This window comes from Ceratotherium simum, chromosome X, assembly GCF_057802395.1.
Source record: "Ceratotherium simum simum isolate JZ-2026a chromosome X, ASM5780239v1, whole genome shotgun sequence".
Taxonomy (NCBI): Eukaryota; Metazoa; Chordata; class Mammalia; order Perissodactyla; family Rhinocerotidae; genus Ceratotherium; species Ceratotherium simum.
The window spans coordinates 26,819,481-26,840,422 of record NC_141940.1 but is presented as its reverse complement, the minus strand read 5'-3'; the positions used below and the strand labels follow the sequence as shown (position 1 = coordinate 26,840,422).

The window sequence follows — 20,942 nt, the reverse complement described above, 5'->3', positions numbered from 1 at the left end:
GTTCCGTTGGAGAATGCACAGTACAGAGTTAGATGTTATATTAATTTGCCTTCTGGCCTGCCCCATAATTTGCTGTGCAGGCTTGAGCAGATTGCTTAACCTACCTGTGACTCAATTTCTTTATTTATAGAGATAATAAGTCTGCCTTCTTAGTGATCATTAAACTTGACCGATAATAATAATTATTATTATAATTATGCAAAGTACTAGGCTGAAAAACAAAATACTATAAGAAAGTTATCCATTCAACAAGTATTTATTGAGAGAACTATTGTAGGTGGGGATACAAATACATTAGCCATTGAGAAGCACACTGTCTTGTGGGAATTACAAGACATGGGCATAAATAATAAGGCAAGGTAGAATATGAGGGAGGGGAGAGAAAATATTGGAGTGGCAAGCAAAAATGGCTTCCTGGGGAAAGTGACATTTAAAAAGACCAAAGGCCCACCTTACACTTCCTTTAAAATACCAAATTGTGTGTGTGTGTATGTGTTGGAGAGAGGGTGTCAATACGTTCAGTTGCTTTGCATTGGGCTAGGCAATACATCCAGTAAGGTACAGTAAGAGAGAAAATTATGTGGATAAAAGCAGTTTTTGTCTGCCATCTTGGGGATTTATTCCACCCCACAGCAACATACAGTTCTAGGAGATTTGGCCTTTAAAGTACTTTCTTTTCTCGACAGCTATCCTAACCTTGTTAAGTGGTATTATCTGTGATTTCTGATTACAGCTTTTATGCTGCTCCTTGGCTGTGCTGCTGCTTGAAATGTTTGTTTTTCTCCTTTATTTTTATTTAGAAGTTCCCAAATGCACATTGGTTCCCTGCCAGATTTCACAAGCCTTGTGACTTTTTTTCCAAAGACTAAACTTCTAGGAATATATCATATGTCATATTTCTCTAAAGTCCTGGGGCATCAGATGAAGTCTGGATGCTCTAGGGCGGGGTTTCTCAATCTCAGCGCTTTTGATATCTAGGGCTTTGTTGTGGGGGGCTGTCCCGTGCATAGCAGAGTGTTTAGCAGCATCTCTGGCCTCTACCCACTAGATGCCTATAGCATCCCCCTCCCCAGTTGTGACAATGAAAAATGACCCTGGACATTGCCAAATGTCCCCTGGAGGACAAAATAACCCCCGATTGAAAACCACTGCTCTAAGGTGACCTCCATTGTAACTTGGAGGCCATGAGAGTGGAGAGCAGTACCAGCCATTCTGTGGAAGCCACTGGATGACCTAAGGAATAGATAGCACATTTGTCAGAAGTAGGATGCTAAATTGCTGACATACTGAGCCTGGGTTTTGGCAGGAGTGGATGGTGGCAGCCTAGAATAGGCCCCGCCACGGAAAAAGCCTTCCCTCCTCAAAAAACTGGTGCTCCTCAAACTTTTTTGTCCCAGGACCCCTTTACACACTTAAAAATTACAGGGAACCCCCAAAAGATTTTGTTTATGTGTGTTATGTCTATTAATATTTACCATATCAGAAATTAAAACTGAAGAATTTTAAAAGAATGTATTCATTAATTCATTTTATTATTTTTTTTCCAGTGCTGCCTTGTTGCTCACGTACAGGCGCAGCAGGGGCTCAAAGGCAGCGCGACATTAATTCATTTTAAAAATAATAAACCCAATATATGGTAAATAACCTACTTTTGTGAGAAATAACTATATTTTTTCCAAAACAGAAAGAAATTAGTGAGGAGTGGCTTTGTTCTATATTTTTGCAAATCTCTTCAATATTTGGTTTAATACAAGAGAATGGGATTCTCATTTCTGCTTCCTCATTCAATCTGTGTGATATCACATGTTACGTAGCCTCCAGGAAACTCCACTGTACATCATGAGGGAAGAGTGAGAAGAGCAAGGAATGTCTTAGTACTGTTATAAAATTCCTTTTGACTTCACAGACCCTCTGACAGAAAGGTTTCAGGGATCCTCCAGGGGTTCTTGGACCACACTTTGAGAACTGCTGCTCTAAACTAACATGTCACACTTTTATCAACCTAGCTCGCTTAAGGGTTGACAAACTTCTTTAAAACCCAGGATGTCTAAGGAGAGAGCTCTATTTGGACCTTAGTGCGAGTGCCTTTAATCAGACTGCTCTGTTTTTGAGATCTAGTAAGAGCAGCTGTACTGAAGAAATGGAATGAAGTCATTTGAAGAACTTAGTACCTTGAGGGAGGACAGGGGCTAGCAAGGGCTTAGTCAGAGAGCAGCGTGAGGACACTGGGCCCTTTGCAATAAGAAAAGAGGAAGCACAGAAAGGAGGAAGGAAATGCTTTGTACTCCTTCCTGTGGTCCCGATGAAATCAGTTACCCATATGCCATTGGAAAGCATCTCCATGCAGGCTGAGCTGACTACCATAATCCTGAGCCTGGGTGCCAGTGCCTAGCTTAAGGGATTGCACTGGGGTAGAGGTGATGGTGATAAAACAAAAAATTATCAGGGGAAAGGAGAGAGAGAAGGGGGCCAGTCAGTGGGGATTAGGGGAGAAGGCAGTTCTGACACTGATCTCAGGGCCATAAATGGCCTGTCTGTCCTTTAAAAGTGTAAGACTTAAACTTTCACTGCCAATAATATCTTTAAAAGGCTCAAAGTTTTATGTGAGTATCTTTTGTTGCTTTGCATTCCAAGCAACTCTGGTTGGCATGTGAGAAGCCTAAGTGTCTGAGCATTGATTGAAGGAACTTGTTCAAAGTATAAAAGGACCTCAATTTCCTGGTGAGATACAAAATGCAGACATTCTGGCTGCCAAACCCTGCACTAACCAAGAAAGTGTCACCTCCCTGAAACTAAAGGTTTATGGTTTTTCAAATCTCAAGTACTCTGAAATTGCATATTATTTTTAAATGATGATATATTTCTCAGAATATCTCAAGATGAGATGGTCCCTTTGCTCTCAACAGCAAAGAGGGGGAAGAAAGGAAATAAGCTTTGGGGACTTGGTCTGATAGAGGCCAGATCTCTGTGACTATAGGAAGTCTTGGCATGACTGGATAGGTTGGTGGGTCCAACTTATCCAAAATAAGCTAAGAAATTCTATGGCATGTTCATAGTTACATAAATGTGTCTGCTTTCCTCCTTGTAAACTGGTGGCATTCAGAATAACATGCACTGGTATTGGCAATACTGTTCACATGAATCTGAACACACAGTAGTTTATTGCCTCATAATAGAATTATGCAACCCTCTATATATAGTGCATTTTTTAATCCAAAGTTATTAGAGATACTTCATTTAAGATTCATTAGCTCTAGAAATAAGACAAGGTAAAGGTCATTATTTCCATTTTATAGCTGAAGAAATTTCTGAGAGAGAAAATCTTTATCCTAGGACCAGTAGGGTTTCACGCATTTGCCCAGTGGCTCCAAATGCAGTCCTTATACCTGAAGAAGTGGAAGATTAGGGAGCGGTGGCCCGGCCTCCCTGGGATGTATTAGCCTCTCAGTTGTGGAAGTCTTGTCTTCCTAGAACACTTTACCTGAACTGTTCCTCTACAGTGCTGCCCACAGTGGCAGAGTCAGTTTGCCATTTTAGGTCATGCTGTGTTAGTAATCCGTGTTTAAACAATCTGGTTCACCCTCTGGTGATCTGAGTTAACCACAGACATATGACCATATCAGAGAGACAGCCAGTAAGCAACTCAAAAACAATCCATAGGCCAGTTCTCTCTTTTTTGAAAGTATTCCTCTTATCCAAAACTCAGAGGTCCACGTTATACCTTTAATACTAAGACCAGTACATGCAGAAGAAGTCAGGGTTTGTGGACTGAAGACATGTATGTAGTACAGTTCTGTCTGAGATCTTTTTCAGCTGGGCAACAGATTTGTGAAATAAAGGACAACTAATCAGAGGGTATGTCATTCACATAGAATCTATTTTCTATTCTGTTTAGATTCATCCTTTTGTCTTGTTCCACATATGGAGACACTTCCCCATCTGGCCCCATCCCCTTCCCCACTCCTCCATAGAACTTGCTTTCTGTCTGGAAGTACAACAAGACACCCAGTTAGATCAAACCTAACACACCTCCGTCACAAAGCTACTGCAAGCTGCCGCCGCCGATTGTCACTTGAGAGGAGACCCTCCTCACCACACACAGCCTATCTGAGGAGTGCCTTTTTTCTATCCTCATTATTTAACAGTGTGTGCCGATTACTCAAAGCGATATGGGCAGGCCCTGGTAAATATAGCGTTGCTGTAGTGTTAACTTGTTATAAGGTAATGCTCAGGTTGCCTGCAGTGTCTAAAATTACTCTGTGGCCAGGGCCCCCTGCTTTATCGCTTTCTATAGTTTTAAAGTAGTTTGAAGCTTGAATAACATAAAATAACATAATATAATGTTATTTATGTTATTTCCCACGTGAAGAACGCCTGTAAACCTTGCAGTATTGAAACTCAGTGAACAAGGCATCTTAGACAAGCTGAAAAACAAATGGTGGTACGATAAGGGGGAGTGTGGAGCCAAGGACTCCGGGAGTAAGGTCAGTCGCTGAAGGTCTTTTTGTACTGATTAGCAATCACATTTTGAACCACTGTTTATTTTCTACCCTAAAACGGCTTTCCTTCCCAACACACACTCCCTGACACAGTGGGACCCCTTTATAACACCAGCGCTAAAGGAATAAGGCAAACACCAGCCTCAGAGGCGTGCCATGTGACATCAGTCATTGACTCCACAGAGCTACTGTTATGATGAGGAAACTCAATCGGGCCCACCGCATTGCCAAAGCTGTAACAGAATGAGCTGTGTTATAAGGGGGTTTTACTGTATTTCACATTTCGAAAGTTCAAAGAGAAAATAGAGCAACAACAACAACCAAAAAAAAAAAAAGATACAGTTGTGACAGTACTTTTTCTTAACCTGTTACAGTGTCAGAGACTGTAGTTGTAAAAAACTTTGGTTATAAATATATTATGTTGATCCCACCTGAAAACAGTCAAAGAAATAACAAAGACTAGTCTCTGTAAGTAGACTGATTAGCCTCCTCCCAGCTGCTGTCGTTTTGAGTTCAGCATCTATTTGGATCTCGAATCGCATTGTCTGTCACACTTCTCTCTTCCAAAGGTGTCATTTGAATCTCTGTATGTAATACTTTTAAAATTTAGTCGCATGCTCCTTAAGGGTACACATTGTCAGGATAACATCACATTGATAAGCATGAAACACTCTTCCCCGCCTCCTTCCTGCCCCCCTTTGCTCCCCTAAGAAAGTTCTTTTCAGTTTCAATTTTTGCCTTTCTTTTTTTGGACTAATATTGTGGTATCAGTTAATTCATTTCACGAAATGCCACTCATTTTCCCTGTGCAGTGAACCATTTTGCTACTGGTTTTCTACATCCCACCACAGGGAATTCTGTGAAATTTAAATACATGGAACTTGAAACTGTTCTTCTTGCTACAGCTTACATGGGTTATGTCAAAGGACACTTTTTCCACATCAAATACCACATACGTATAAAAATCTAATGGGAGAGGGAGGGTTACCGGAACTTGTTCCATTTCCTAATGGACTGTAGAACATCCTTGCAGATAGCCTCACCAGCCCCCTTAAGGTGATGATCCATTGTTTCATAAGTGACAGAAATTCTTACCACTTATCTAGCTGTCATTCGTCCCAGAAGAGTGACTATTTGTAACGTTGTTATAGACATGAGGCACACTCATATCCCCCTTCCCGACAACACGATTCAATTCCAATTGGCCTGTTTATAAAGGTAAACAAGTGCAGGACTGGTTCCTATGAAAATAGAATCAGGACATGGCCTGATTTATGATGATTTAAAGATGATTCACATCATCTTTACATTAAATTCTTGATATCATACCAGGACTAGCTGAGCCACAGAGTGTTGAGTGTCACTCGTGGCCATCATCTGCTCACTGTATTATCATTTGAACAAGATACTCAATTCACTGACTTAACAATTTGGGTATTCCATTCAACTGGATTCAGCAGCAAAATGGTTACATTCCCTCTAAAAAGACTACAAAATGCTATTTTATTTTATTTTTTTCAAAGAAAAGCTCCTGGCCCTTAGTGTATCCTACCTCAAGGTAGGGCTCAAGGCACCAACTTTTTTCTTTCCATTGTTCAGCAGTTCAATTTTTGCTTTTTCATACAGATAGATAGCTTAGATTTGCACAGTCTGACCTGAAAGTCCCTGACCGGCTTCCTCGGTTTTCCCCCTATTTTAAATAGAAAGCAGAAAAATGTAATATTTTTTAAATTATTCGTTACATTCCCTGGAGTAAAAGCTGAAAATGAGCTGGATTTTTGTTTTAATCATCAGCCTCCTGGAAAAGCTTTCTGATGTGTATGGAGCCAATTCAGGACCCAATGGGTCCTCCTGACAGTTCCTTAAACTCTCAGGAAGATGGAAGGGAGCCAAGTCTTTGTGCTGCGCCCTTGTTCCAACAACACAAAGACTTGCTGCCCTGAGGATACGACCTTAGCAGCCAGTCCCCAAAGGGAGCAATTTCTCAGGCACTGGGAGAAAACGGAGAGTTAATCCTTTTTAAACAAACCTTGTGAAGTAACTGCCCAGATAAGAATATCAGGAACCTCTAATATTCTCACCTGGTATCTTAAAGACTAGTTGTTGACAAGTTTGTCACAGGGACAACAAGGGAGAAAGGGGTGTTGCGGGGCAGAGAGGGGAAAGAGTGCTTCAAGTTCCCAAATGAAAAGAGTGTTACATTTATAGAGATTGTCACAGCTCAACTCTGGCAAATGGTGTTTATTGAGGCTGGCAGAGGAATAAATTGTGCTTGTGTTTACTCTTTTGCTCCCATGGCCAAGTGCTGTGTTTTATTTAGTTGTTGACACCGTTTTGAGGTACTAAAGGATTGAAAGAGTCAGAATAAAAGAACATTTGGGTGAGGATTACAAAGTCAACAGAAGTACAATCTACTGTCTTGCTGGCCATTGTGAAACATCGGCCAATTGCCAGAGCTGAATCATAACACTTACATCAATGTTTAGCTATTTTACAACTTAGAACTATCCTATACTGTTGTAATGTATTATAATGTCCCATTGCCCTTGTTTTCCCCAAGAACTAATCATGTTGTTCATTTCTCTTAGGACAAGACCAGCGCTCTGAGCCTGAGCAATGTGGCAGGCGTTTTCTACATACTTGTCGGAGGTCTGGGGCTGGCCATGATGGTGGCTTTGATAGAATTCTGTTACAAATCACGGGCAGAGTCCAAACGCATGAAACTCACAAAGAACACCCAAAACTTTAAGCCTGCTCCTGCCACCAACACTCAAAATTACGCTACATACAGAGAAGGCTACAACGTGTATGGAACAGAGAGTGTTAAGATCTAGGGGTACGGTTAAGGTCTAGTAAACTAATCAGCCTTACATCACTGTCTGTTAATCTCTTCTTTTTTTCTTTCTTTCTTTGTTTTTTAGTTTGGTTTATTGTTTCAAGCATTGTCTATTCTTTGCAACCATTTGATTCTTTGAAAACAATGGTTGTGCTTTCTTGTTAGGCAGTGGTGCTTTTCTAATAGCACAGCTGTCATTAAATTGTGGTCTGTGACCCACAAGGAAAAAAAAATTCTCTAGAGCAGCACTGTTCAGTAGAAATATTTTCGAGCCACATATGTGAACCACACATGTAATTTTAAGTGCTCTAGTGGCCACAGTTTAAAAAATAACACAAGTGAAATGAACTTAATGGTATATTTTATTTAATCCAAGATATCATTTCAACATATTATCAATATAAAAATGATTAGATACTTTACATTCTTTTCCTCATACTAAGTCTTAATCTGGGGTATATTTTATACTTTATAGCACATCTCAACTTGTACTAGCCACGTATCAAGTGTTCAATAGTCACATGTGGCTAGTGACTACCGTATTGGACAGTGCAGCTCCAGAGAAAGCAGCTGTTCTGGTATTGATGTTAAAATGAGGCATGGAAGTGGGGGCACTGCCACCTGGAGACATGCAGTGTTTCCATAGGGGAGCGGTGGTTCTCTTAAGTGCAAGCTTGAGACGATTTCTTTAATCTTTGAGTTCCTTTGTTGTCCCTTTCTTGGAACTGATGTTCAGGTAAGTGTCTCCCAAAGAACAGTCTAGGCTCCCTGCTGCTGGCTGCCCCCAAATTCATACTTAGATGAACCTAACTGATGCCACCTTGATTCTGGCAGCTACAGCCAACTCCCCCATCACCAATAACTCAGACGTGTTCAAAGGCAAGCTCAAGTTAGGATAACGTCTCCATTCTGGAAGTGTTTAAAACGATATAGTCTTGTTACCTTCAAATACATCTGTCATCACTAACACACCTATCTGAAGCGGAACAGAACAACTGGCAACTTCATAGCCCTTATTTTAGGTGGCAGATTTTTTTACCTTTTGCGTCAATGTCAATGTGCTTGAATTTCTACAAATGCATTTGTGTTTTGACCTCCTTATATTTCATGTTGTGGATCTAAATTCAGCCCATTTTTAAATAATATTTCATCTAAATAAATTGTGTGTCTTCACCATGGAAAGCATTATCTTGTTTGATGAAGTTGCTGGCTGTTCTTTCCTGCTACAGACTGCAGCCTTTTGCCACAACATATTCAGTACACTGAACTAACCCACTAACAACGCGTTCCCATTGCATTGTTGAATGTACAGTACGTGGATTAATCTGTAATCAGCATTGTTTGCATGCAAGCATTCAATGTTCCAGTGTGCTTAAAATACTTTACTCGAGTAGGTTATACAGGTCCATTACCATTTGGGGCACGTGATTTGCTTTTTCATAGGATAGTACACGGGTGATTTCAGCCTAGCTTAATTATCCCAAATTCTGAGATACTGGCATCCAGAGAAATAATACAGCTTAAATCTGCCTAGCAGTTTTCCAAGTGCTCTCACATCTCATTTGAGGTAATGGGTCAGAAAGTATTGTCCCATTCAGGTAACTAAGACCCAACCTCATCAAGTGACTTGCTCAAGGAAACATAACTAGGTAGTGGCAGTTCTGGGACTAGAACCCAGCCCTTCTTCCTCCTATAGCTTTATTCTTTACTAAACCAGGCTGCCTCAAGCCACCCAAGGCATAGTAGTCTCCAGGAACCTTGAAACCCCAATGAGATCCTGTCAAATGGAGAGCAGATCCTAAATCTAGGTCCCACTTTTTACAAAAAAGTCCTGAAGGAATTCACCAAGGCTCTGTATGCCCCACTTCGTATGTACTTGATATGAGGTTGTATATTCAATCACTCCTACTTTCCCCAGAAAGAATATTTCTGAAACAGAAGGGTATCAGGGCTCAGGGTCACACAGCCTCCAGATCCTCTTTATTTATTCATTTATTTTTTTGTGAGGAAGACCAGCTCTGAGCTAACATCTATTGTCAATCCTCCTCCTTTTTTTTTGCCCCCAAAGCCCCAGTAGATAGTTGTATGTCATAGTTACACATCCTTCTAGTTGCTGTATGTGAGACGCAGCCTCAGCATGGCCGGAGAAGTGGTGCGTCGGTGCGCGCCCGGGATCCGAACCCGGGCCGCCAGTAGCAGAGCGCGCACACTTAACCGCTAAGCCACGGGGCCGGCCCCACATTCTCTTTATTATCAGCCATTCCATCTGAGAATCTAGGTCCCTACTCTCCAACTGCTATAACCTCAGTCTCTTGTTAAAGCCCCAGAGCAGTGCTTCTCAAATGTCCATGTGCTTGTGAATCACCTGCGGATCTTATAAAAGTGCAGATCCTGATTCAGCAGGTCTGGGATGGGGCCTGAGATACTACATTTTTCACAAGCTTTCAGGCCATGTTGATGCTGCTGGTCCAAGGATTACTGAGCTTCTAGAGAAAATTATCTCAGAGCATGTAAATTAAGGAAAGAAAGAAAGGAAGGAAGGAGGAAGGGAGGGAGAGAGAGAAAGGGAGACAGGAGGAAAGAAAGAGAACAAACAAAAGGAAGGGAAGGGAAGGAAGGAAGGAGGGAGGGAGGGAGGGAGGGAAGAAAGGAAGGAAGGAAGGAAAAAAGAAAGAAAGAAGGAAAGAAAGGAAAGGGAAAGAAAAAAACTGAGATCAGCAAATCTTTGGGCAGAATGTTGCAGTACTAAAGTTGAGGCCCAGAACATCAAACCTGGGGGAAGAACCTCAGAAATGAACTTTCCACAACTTCTGGCTCTCTGGCTTTCCTTTAGTCATCTTGGTTGATCCGTTTTATGAAACAAAATTCAGGCAAATTGAGGCAAAAATCACATTTTAGTAGATATTGATGCCAATGTGGTTACAGCCCAGCTAGCTAGCACCTTGGTAACCACCCCTAGGATGAAAAGAAAACCTGGGAAACGCCTCTGCAAACAAATCTGTCCTCCAAGCCTGTGTGAAGTCTCCAGATAAGGAGGAAAAGCCTCGGAAGAGGCCAGAAAAACCTTACATGTGTCAGTCAAGAGGCACAAAGCAGGCTGAGCAGGAAATAGAAACCACTGCTGCCCTCAGCCAGTTTGGTGATGTAACGTTAGGAGAATGTTGGTTAAGTAAAGAGTGAGCTCTTCAATCATTCATCTTTTATTTCCCAAGAAGTTCTGGAATATCTCCTTAGTGACTTCTAATTTGTTACCTAGTTATTAGGCTTCCAGTTCTCTGAGTTGGCCTACATCTGTCAGGGTCTATTCAGGGCCACAGAGGTGGAGAGGCACCCTGAGATTTTACTGTTATTGCTAATTATCAGAGCCAGCCTTGGGAGTTTATGGTACCAGTAATTCTTCAGGAAGAGTGACTCAAGGGCAACTCACCTGCAAAAATATGATCCAGGTGAAATCTGGTTAATAAAAAGGCATCCTTGAAAGAGGAGGGAGTCATCTCTCATTTTCTATGGATGAGGGTAGAGTCAGGATTATTGGACTCATCGTGGGAACACGTGCCTCTGCCTCAGATCCAGCACCCACTAGGGAGAAGACAGCCTCTTGACTACCTGCTGCCTCTTTGTGTTACTGACCAACCACTGGAAGTGTGGCCCCCAAGCATGGCTTGGCAGATGACCAACTGCCAAGCATTCCAAATTCACTGCACCCTGGGGTTGACTCTGCTTATTGTTCTAAGAAATTCTTTTCAATTTCTTCATTGCTGTTCAGAACTACTTCTGGGATCTTTGGTTGTTTCAACAATATTTTTGAAATCCTCACTTTCAAGACCTCAAGATGCTTGAAGTTAAGGAAAAATATTTTCATTTTTCCTCTAAGACGGTTCTATTTAGTCTTCCTAGAAAATATTAACTTTGTTCGTGCAGCCCATTTTCAAAGTGATCAATTTTCCTTCTGTAGCCTATGCACATAGACATTCTTGCCAGGGAAGTTTTCCTGCTTAAAGAGTTCGTCTTATGTTAAATGGAAAACACATTCTGGATAACTGGGGTAATAATGTTCTTTGTCCCCAGAGGACTTTTACCTCAGTGACAGTGCTTCATCTATCCCTATTTAAAAGCAGGAAACAGAGGCATAGAGAGATTAGGTGGCTTTCCCAAAGTTATGCAGCTAGGTAATGACATTCGATGGCCAATGAAGAGGGAGGAGGGGACTTTGATCTTTCTGCCACTAATATAAAATTTCTCCAAGCTTCTGACATAGATGTGACTCAGGACTCTAAGGATTCCAAGGAAGAGGTTTACCTCTTCCATTTTAGTCTTATTCTGCCTTCTTTAGGGCTTTTGGCCTTCAGGGGCATCTTTGACGTTCTTCTTACAGATAATTTTATTCCAGGGTCAGTGGTAGAAAATGATTATGTCATTCCTTTGGGACAAAATTCATTGTTGGCTCAGGAGGAAATAGAAGGGTCCCATTAGTGTAGAGGGAAAGGATGGAGAAGAGGAATGTGAGCTTGAAGAGGAGGCAGGAAAGTGGCCTTAAGTTTTCAGAGTCGGGGCAAATAAATCCCTTGCACTAGTTAATGCCTCCAAGAGGAGGGCAGCATCAGCGTCTCAGTCAGGCCCATAATATTAGGGCAAAGACCCTATGGATGCCAACCCTCTTCGTGGGCATCACTGTTCTGGCCTCTTCCTGGAATGTGCTGTCTCTTTCAAGTCCATGTGCTATTTTCAGACTTTAATAACTAAGGTTGTAGGTATTAAGAGAAACAATGTGTCAACTTTCCGGCGATGAGCAGCAAATTTTCTTCTCACAGTCAAATGGATTTCAATCAAGCAAGCCATAGAACACTGTTTACCCTCTGTCCCAGGTAAACAGTCCTTTGTCACAGGTTCTGCAATCAGAAGACACTCTGCAGTGTAGAAATCCTGAATATCTATGTTTAAACGCTACTAAGACTTTCTAATATACCTACATCCTAAGTGATTAATGTCTTGAGTTAGACTTCATGCAATGCCTGTATATTCCTTAGTACAATGCATAGTAGAGAATGAACCTAATTTAACCTATTGCAAAGCATTTGCATCAGGTGCAAGAATTTAAACAGACCTATTGCCAAAAGCCACTCAAACCAGATGCAACCCCAGAGATGCCAGTTTGAGAAAACAGCCACAATTCTTGTTCAAGATAGACTGAGCCGTAATAAACTTCTCAATTCCCAGTAGAAAGCCCGTTCAAATTTAGATTTCCCCCTTGCCTTTGCAGATCCCTTCCCACTGGAGGCATGTGACAAGAGGATCACCGAAAATGTGGCTGCTTCAAGGATCCTGAGCCAGATTTCACTCTCCTTGGTGTCCGGCATGACACGAATATTGCTGATGGTGCAATGACCTTTCAATAGGAAAAACTGATTTTTTTTTCCTTCAGTGCCTTATGGAACACTCTGAGACTCGCGACAATGCAAACCATCATTGAAATCTTTTTGCTTTGCTTGAAAAAAATTAAAATAAAACCAACAAAAAAATGGACATGCAAGATTCCAGTATGCGAAAAAAAATCTTCTTAAAAAAGTCAGTTCAACAAAAGCCATTCTTTGATACCACTGCACAGTATACAAACACCATGTTCTTTAATACACACACACACAAATTTAAAATTTCAATTCAGCAAATAGGCCCATCTTAGCTAAAATAATTCATTCCTCCTGATAAAAAAAAATTCTCTGACTCTGTGTTTGGGAAGACAGACTGGCATTTCTTCTAGAATCTGCTGACCAGATGTTTTTGGTATTTCCTGTTGGTGGTGATGTTCTGTGCACCCTATTTACTTTCAACGTTGCTGAAATGTGTATATCTTTAGAATGTAAATGCAACACTTTGAGAAAATTTGAACACTTTGGAAAAGGGACTAAACGGTGACTTCTCTGTGTTCTTGAAATGGTTTTGTGAAAATGCTTTGATAACTTCCCACTTGACAAAGGGATTAACAGAGCTTTTGAAATTGACTTTTGTGTGTAGCAAGGGACGGGGCACTATCAGGCATACCTCACGGTGCTTTCCTAAAACGGATCCCGGAGCTTTCCAAGAAGCCTGGAATTTCAGCTCACAGATCTATTTTTCTTGCTTCAGTGTGCATTTTAAGTCAATATAGCTGAGTATTTAGCATTGAGGTGAGGGAAATGCTGCCTATACTCCCAAATGTGTTTAGAATATCTTTCTAAGAAACAACACTGTGTTGAGCTCTGCTTTCTCTGCTAAGTATGCCTTTCAAGTGTACACCATGGAGACAGGACTGCGTTGGAGGGCGGGCCAGTGGGTTCAGACCACAGTTCTCAATCTGACTTGACTCTTGCTAGGTCTGTCTTACTAGCTGTTGCCTGTTATTGCCCGTGGCTCTCCGTCAGACTGCATGTGTCCTTTTCTAGTTTGCAAAGACTAAAATGCATTCCCAAACCTATGCTAAAGCAAGGGCCTCAGCATCACTCCCAGGTCCTTGCTTGGAGCAGTCTCTATACTGACTCTCAGAAGATCGCTCCACTGCTCCATGGGCTATCAAGTAACTAATTGCGTACCTGCCATTGGCATCATCAGACCAGTCAAAGGAAATAGTCTCCGCTCACTAATTACCTCCTATATAACGACGTATGCTTTCTGTAGTTCAGTAGTTTGCTCTCATCAGTGACGTGCATTGGGAAGTTTCCAGACTGTAAAAACTAGGAGCTCAAATTCATTTCCCAAGTGTGACCTTTAGATGCTTAGTTGACTTGCTGAACATTTGCTCTTGTCTTCAGAAAAGAAAGGAAGAAGTCTCGTTCCAACGAAATGTTTCCAGAAAAGTGTAATATAAACTTTCATTCCAAAAATTGTGTCATAAGAGAATAACTCACCTGTCAAATTTTAAATGGTATTGGACAAAAAAAGAAAGCTGTTGTGTTTTTGTTTTGTTTTGTTTTCATGAAACTGTGATTTTTCAACTTCTGAATGCTATAATGTCCCAGCGCGGGAAGCTAACGCTGTGCGAATATGAAGTTGTATAAAACAAACCAACCAACCTACACACAAACATTTTCATAGGCACTGTATAAAGAGAAATGTATGTTTATTGACTCAAATCAGTTTTTCAGAGAGGAAACTTCACTGAGAATGAAGAGGCGGGTAAATTGGTTTGTTATTTTTTAAAAACTTGCATGTTTAAAAAAACATTGATTGCTTCAAATTTCTGCTACTAACTTCAAGCTATGGGAGTTTGGCGGTAGTCACTTGAGGATTTTTTTTCCAATTCTTTCTTTTTGTTGTTAAAGCTGTACTTCAGTGAACAGAAAAATTGCCAGGCAAACTAATGGCCGTAAAAGCATAAATTGCATGTGTGGGCATAAATTACGGAGCCTCATTGCCATGAGGTATTGTACAAAGTTTTAATACATTTTGTAAATAAAATTGTAAAGAAAGAATTCTTTCTGTGCTTTGACTAACTGCTTAAAATTTACTTGGATGTAAGTGCCAAGAAATTATTATTCACTAATTTACTTCCCACCAGAAGCTTTGCCAATGACTGAACAGTTACGCTACTGGTGATTTTCACAAAGGATTGTGCCTCTCCCCACCCCAACTGCAACTGTAGTCAGACTCAGACCCCTCAGCCTAAGTGGAACTTTGCCACTAAGCCCTTACATTAGGTTTGTCCAGATCACCAACAGTGAGATGGTGCCTACAAACAGCAAGAAGCAGGACCTCATATGCGAAGGAGGAAAAAGTTGACTTCAGGGCCTTCCATTCCCATTCTTTGTCTCCTTCACACTTTGGGACCCTCTCCTCAGAGGCCTGCCTTGATCCTAACCTTGGTCCCCAATCCTCCCATCTCCAGCTCTGACCTCCCAAGAAAATGCTCAAACTCAGGACTGACGAACCTCAAAAACATTTCCAATTGCTTTCCCACATCATCACAAAGTATATGTCCTAGTTCTCTTAGTTAAGTGGCTAAGTTTTGTGCTGCTGCCTTAATTACTGATAATAGGTTGATGTCCCATTGGAAAATCTTCATTCCACCAAAGGTCACTAATCTAGAGTCGGGGGGAGGGAGAAATAATGAATTTAGGACTATACTGATTTTAGAATGTTTCTGAGAAGGAAACAAAAGGCTAATGATCTAGTCTGATTTGTAGATTCTAAACATGGAATACTGTTTTATCCAATAAATAAAGCAAGTGTCTAAATATAGACCAGTTTTATACTATGATCACCATAGAAAATAGAAATAATGATTGGAGGAAAGGAAAGGGAACAATTTGCAATGGGGCCAGAAGAGAAGAAAAGTGCAATTGAGATGCTAGAGGGATAGAGAAAGAAAGATATCTGGGGTTAGGGAGCTAGGGAACAAGGAACACAAGGCCTTGGAGAGGAAGAAAAACGAGAGTGGGAAAGGAAAACTCTCAGATTCTGAAGTGTAGGCTGGTATAAACACACTGCAGTTAATTTGGCCTGTACGCTTCAGCATATTACTACCTTTTCCACTGTCCTCTGCAATGCCGACTAGCTGGTAAACCATCACACTTTATAACTCTTCAACTGCTTTCCTTTTCCTTGATTAGGACACCCATAGCAGTTTTACCAGAAGAGAACTGATTTTCTAGGGAGCAGATTCAGTGACTAGATTAGAGGGATGCTCCCCTTGGTGGCTGATGAAATCAGTTCAAGTACCAAATGATGGCCCCAGATCTTCCAATATAATAGATTTCTATTTTAACAGGAACTCCGATTCCTTACCCCAAAGGAGAAGTTATTCTCAGGGGTTGTGGCAAATGACGGCGGAGTGCAGTTTGGGTTCAGGTGGGGTTTGGGTTTCTTCCTCCTTGGAGGAAAGGAGCAACAAAAGGAGTACTTTTAGTCTTTCTCAAGTTAGACTGTAGGTAGCTATATATCTTGCTTATACATAGGGTCAGTCTTGCCAACCAGGTCTACAAAAAGGTCTTGAGCTTCAAGTGTCACATTCCCCCTGTGCACAAAAGGAGAATGCTTCTTGGTCTATGCATTGGTTTTTTTGCCTGTCAAGACTCGCATCTGATCGCACTCTGTCTATAGTACAATATTCAAACAGGAAGGGCAAATGTATTTAAGGAAACCTCAGTAGGATCATGGAAGAAATGGTGCTGCAAGTCACCTTCCTGATATTGAGTGGGGGAAAAGGATTGATTGTGACTTGGGGAAATGAACATAGAGGAGGAGGAGAACAAATTGAGAAGCAAGAAGCAAAACCATTATTCTTCAGAATCCAGACTCAGTGAAGCAGAAGATGCATTAATATGTTGTCTCATAAGGGTCAGAAACCAGTTATACCACCAAAATGCTATCTCATAAGGATCAGAAACCAGTCATACCACTATTATCAGTTGGAGAGTTACTTTGAAAACCTGAGCCAGCTATTCATCTACTCTGGGCCATACACCTCCCCTCTTATCTTCACTCTGTTGGACAGGGCTTCCTGGGCACCAATTTATTATCAGATCACTTGCCAGATATGACACTCAGCAGCAACATATATGCATTCTGTTGTAGGAGCACATAGAACTTAGCATCCCATCAGGAAATCTCTTTTGAATCTGGGGGCATTAGAAAGATTTACAGTTTCACCTCTATCATTCTGGATTGAAAGAAAGACAAGGTCTTGGAAGAGAGTGATGGGTGGCACTGAGAATTAATGAAACTTGCCTCTAGAACTGAAAGTGAAAGAATGAGGTGCTAGGAGACTTCCTATACATCTTAGACTAGGAGTCATAGACAAGACATTTATATTCAGTGAAGACACAGGGCACTTGAACTTTCTCAAAAGGCTCCCTGGGAAAGCAATGTTGTTAGGAAAGGACAGAGGGAGGTATTAGGGAGGGTCTGTCATTGTCCCAAACCTACTGACACTTTTGTGCTTCAAAAGCTGTGAGCCTTTACAACTGAGGAGTCACACCTGGCCCCTTTAAGCTTCTAGCTGCTGAGAACCTCAGAGTGACCACTTTTCTGCCAGCCTGGTCACCCTCTGAGCAGGAGGTATTTGCTTATTTATTGACTCACAATGCCTGAGCTATAAAAGTGTAAAAGAACCTGCAATGACAGCCTAAGAAATAATCCTCTCCCCATGTCAGCAGCTTTGGCAAAATTACCCCTGCAGTGGTTTCATTGAGCTTCAATCCTGTAGCAAAATTGTTGATTTAAATTTTTCCTAATAAATATTCATTAAGCCTGAACAAGTCAATTAAAACTCTGGCAGCAGCTCACAAGAAGCTTGAAGGTAGGCAGATGGGGAAACGATTTTACAAATATTTCCAAACAACATTGCAGTCTTCCCCCACGACAGTGCTGGTTTTCCTGAAAGACTGGAAAATCTCTCTAAACCTGGGAAAGCCCTCTAAGGCCCACATTTTCCCCCATTTACAGTATAGCTTCAGAAAAGCTTGTTACATCCCATCTCCTCTTCCTTAATTATTGTACTATGGCTTCTGCCCCACCACTCTACAAGAACTGCTCTTGCCAAGGTCATCAATAAACTGTAATCCATACTTTATAGCAAGGGATGGCAAACTTTGGCCCACAGGCTAAATGTGGCCACCACCTATTTTTGTTAATAAAGTTTTATTGAAACACAGCCATGCCCATTCATTTACATATTGCTTGTAACTGCTTTCACCCTACAATGGCAGAGTTGAGTAGTTGCAACAGTACTGCCCACAAAGTCTAGAATATTTACTGACATGCTCTTTACAGAAAAAGTTTGGTAACTCCTACTGTTTACCCTACTTGATAGTCATTATCTTCTTTGACCTCTTTCCAGAATTTGGTGCTATTAACCTCTCCCATCTGGGAAATCTCTATCCTTTGACTTCTGTGACAACACTCTCTCCTGGTTTTCCTTTTACCCTGCTGCTGTTAATTTCTCTTCTGCTTCCTGCTCTCCTCTTCTATCTCTTAATGTCAGGTAGAGCTATCTCCTGAGCTCTACCATGTTCCTTCCTCTCTTCTCACTGTGTACACTCTCCCTGAGTGCTATCCCATGGTTTCCATTTTCACCTATATTATGTCTCCCAAGTCTACATTTCCAGCACAAAACACTCTCCTTAGCTCCAAACTAGTATATCCAAATGTCTAATGTACCTCCTCACTTGGATTATCCCATAAGCATGTCAAACTGAACATTTCTAACACAGAAACTATCATCTCTTCTTCCTCTTACCCCACTGCTAAACCAAAGCTCCCTCTAAGAGTCTCTATCTTGATTTAAGACTCCATTGGCAGAGAGTAAAATAAAATATAAGAATAAATCTAATAAACTTTAAAATTGGTGGATGTGACAATCTGAGAAAAAATAGGCTTGCACTCAAAAGCAGAACCCACAGATTTATTCCAGGTATGCAGGGATGGTTTAACATTCGCAAATCAATCAACGTAATACACCACATTAATAAAATGAAGAACAAAAATCACATGATCATCTCAATAGATGCAGAGAAAGCATTTGACAAGATCCAGCATCCATTTATGATAAAAACTCTGAATAAAATGGGTATAGAAGGAAAGTACCTCAACATAATAAAGACCATATATGAGAAACCCACAGCTGATATCATCCTCAATGGTGAAAAACTGAAAGCTATCCCTCTAAGAACAGGAACCAGACAAGGATGCCCACTGTCACCACTCCTATTTAACATAGTATTGGAAGTCCTAGCCAGAGCAATCAGGCAAGAGAAAGAAATAAAAGGGATCCAAATTGGAAAGGAAGAAGTGAAACTGTCACTATTTGCAGATGACATGATCTTATATATAGAAAACCCTAAAGAATCCACCAGAAAACTTTTAGAAGTAATAAACGAATATGGTAAAGTTGCAGGATACAAAATCAACATACAAAAATCAGTTGCATTTCTGTACACTAACAACGAAGTAGCAGAAAGAGAAATTAAGAATACCATCCCATTTACAATTGCAACAAAAAGAATAAAATACCTAGGAATAAACTTAACCAAAGAGGTGAAAGATCTGTACACCAAAAACTATAAAACATTTCTGAAAGAAATTGAAGAAGACACAAAGAAATGGAAAGATATTCCGTGCTCTTGGATTGGAAGAATTAACATAGTTAAGATGTCCATACTTCCTAAAGCCATCTATAGATTCAATGCAATCCCTATCAAAGTTCCAACAACATTTTTCACAGAAATAGAACAAAGAATCCTAAAATTTATATGGAACAACAAAAGACCCGAATAGCTAAAGGAATCCTGAGAAAAAGAACAAAGCTGGAGGTATCACACTCCTGATTTCAAAATATACTACAAAGCTATAGTAACCAAAACAGCATGGTACTGGCACAAAAACAGACACACAGATCAATGGAATAGAATCGAAAGCCCAGAAATAAACCCACACATCTATGGACAGCTAATCTTTGACAAAGGAGCCAAGAACATACAATGGGGAAAAGAAAGTCTCTTCAACAAATGGTGTTGGGAAAACTGGATAGCCATATGCAAAAAAATGAAAGTAGACTCTTACCTTACACCATACACAAAAATTAACTCCAAATGGATTAAAGACTTGAATGTAAGACCTGAAACTGTGAAAGTTCTAGAAGAAAACATAGGCAGTACGCTCTTGACATCGGTCTTAGCAACATCTTTTCAAACACCACATCTGACCGGGCAAGAGAAACAATAGAAAAAATAAACAAATGGGACTACATCAAACTAAAAAGCTTCTGCACAGCAAAGGAAACCATCAACAAAACGAAAAGACAACCTAACAATTGGGAGAAGATATTTGCAAACCATACATCTGATAAGGGCTTAATCTCCAAAATATATAAAGAACTCATGCATTTCAACAACAAAAAACTATCAACCCAATTAAAAAATGGGCAAAAGACCTGAACAGACATTTCTCCAAAGAAGATATACAGATGGCCAACAGACACATGAAAAGATGTTCAAAATCACTAACTATCAGGAAATGCAAATCAAAACTACAATGAGATATCACCTCACGCCCGTCAGAATGGCTATAATTAACAAGACAGGAAACAACATGTGTTGGAGAGGTTGTGGAGAGAAGGGAACTCTCATACACTGCTGGTGGGAGTGCAAACTGGTGCAGCCACTATGGAAAACAGTATGGAGATTTCTCAAAAAATCAACGATAGAACTACCATATGATCCAGCTATTCCACTGTTGGGTATTTATCCAAAGAACTTGAAAACACCAATTTGCAAAGGTACATGCACCCCTGTGTTCATTGCAGCCTTATTCACGATAGCCAAGACTTGGAAGCAACCTAAGTGCCCATCAAGGGACGAATGGATAAAAAGCTGTGGTATATATACACAATGGAATACTACTCAGCCATAAGAAACGATGAAATCCAGCCATTTGTGACAACATGGATGGACATTGAGGGCATGATGCAAAGTGAGGAAAAAAGTCAGAGGGAGAAGGTCAAATACCGTATGATTTCCTTCATTAAGTAGTAGATAATAACAACAATAAACAAACACATAGGGACAGAGATTGGATTGGTGGTTACCAGAGGGGAAGGGGGGAGGGAGGAGGGTGAAAGGGATAATTGGGTACATGTG

The 20,942-nt window shown here is 40.7% G+C and overlaps 1 protein-coding gene across 1 annotated transcript in view; it reads left to right on the top strand.

Moving 5' to 3' along the window:
- GRIA3 (glutamate ionotropic receptor AMPA type subunit 3) overlaps nt 1–14,771 on the top strand; it is a 271,774-nt gene extending 257,003 nt beyond the window's left edge. The window contains exons 15-16 of the mRNA XM_004437326.3: nt 7,088–7,335; nt 12,596–14,771. Of these exons, the coding sequence (XP_004437383.1) occupies nt 7,088–7,333 (246 nt within the window). The 3' untranslated portion in view covers nt 7,334–7,335; nt 12,596–14,771. The remainder of the gene's footprint in view (nt 1–7,087; nt 7,336–12,595) is intronic.
- The last annotated feature ends 6,171 nt before the right edge of the window (nt 14,772–20,942 follow it).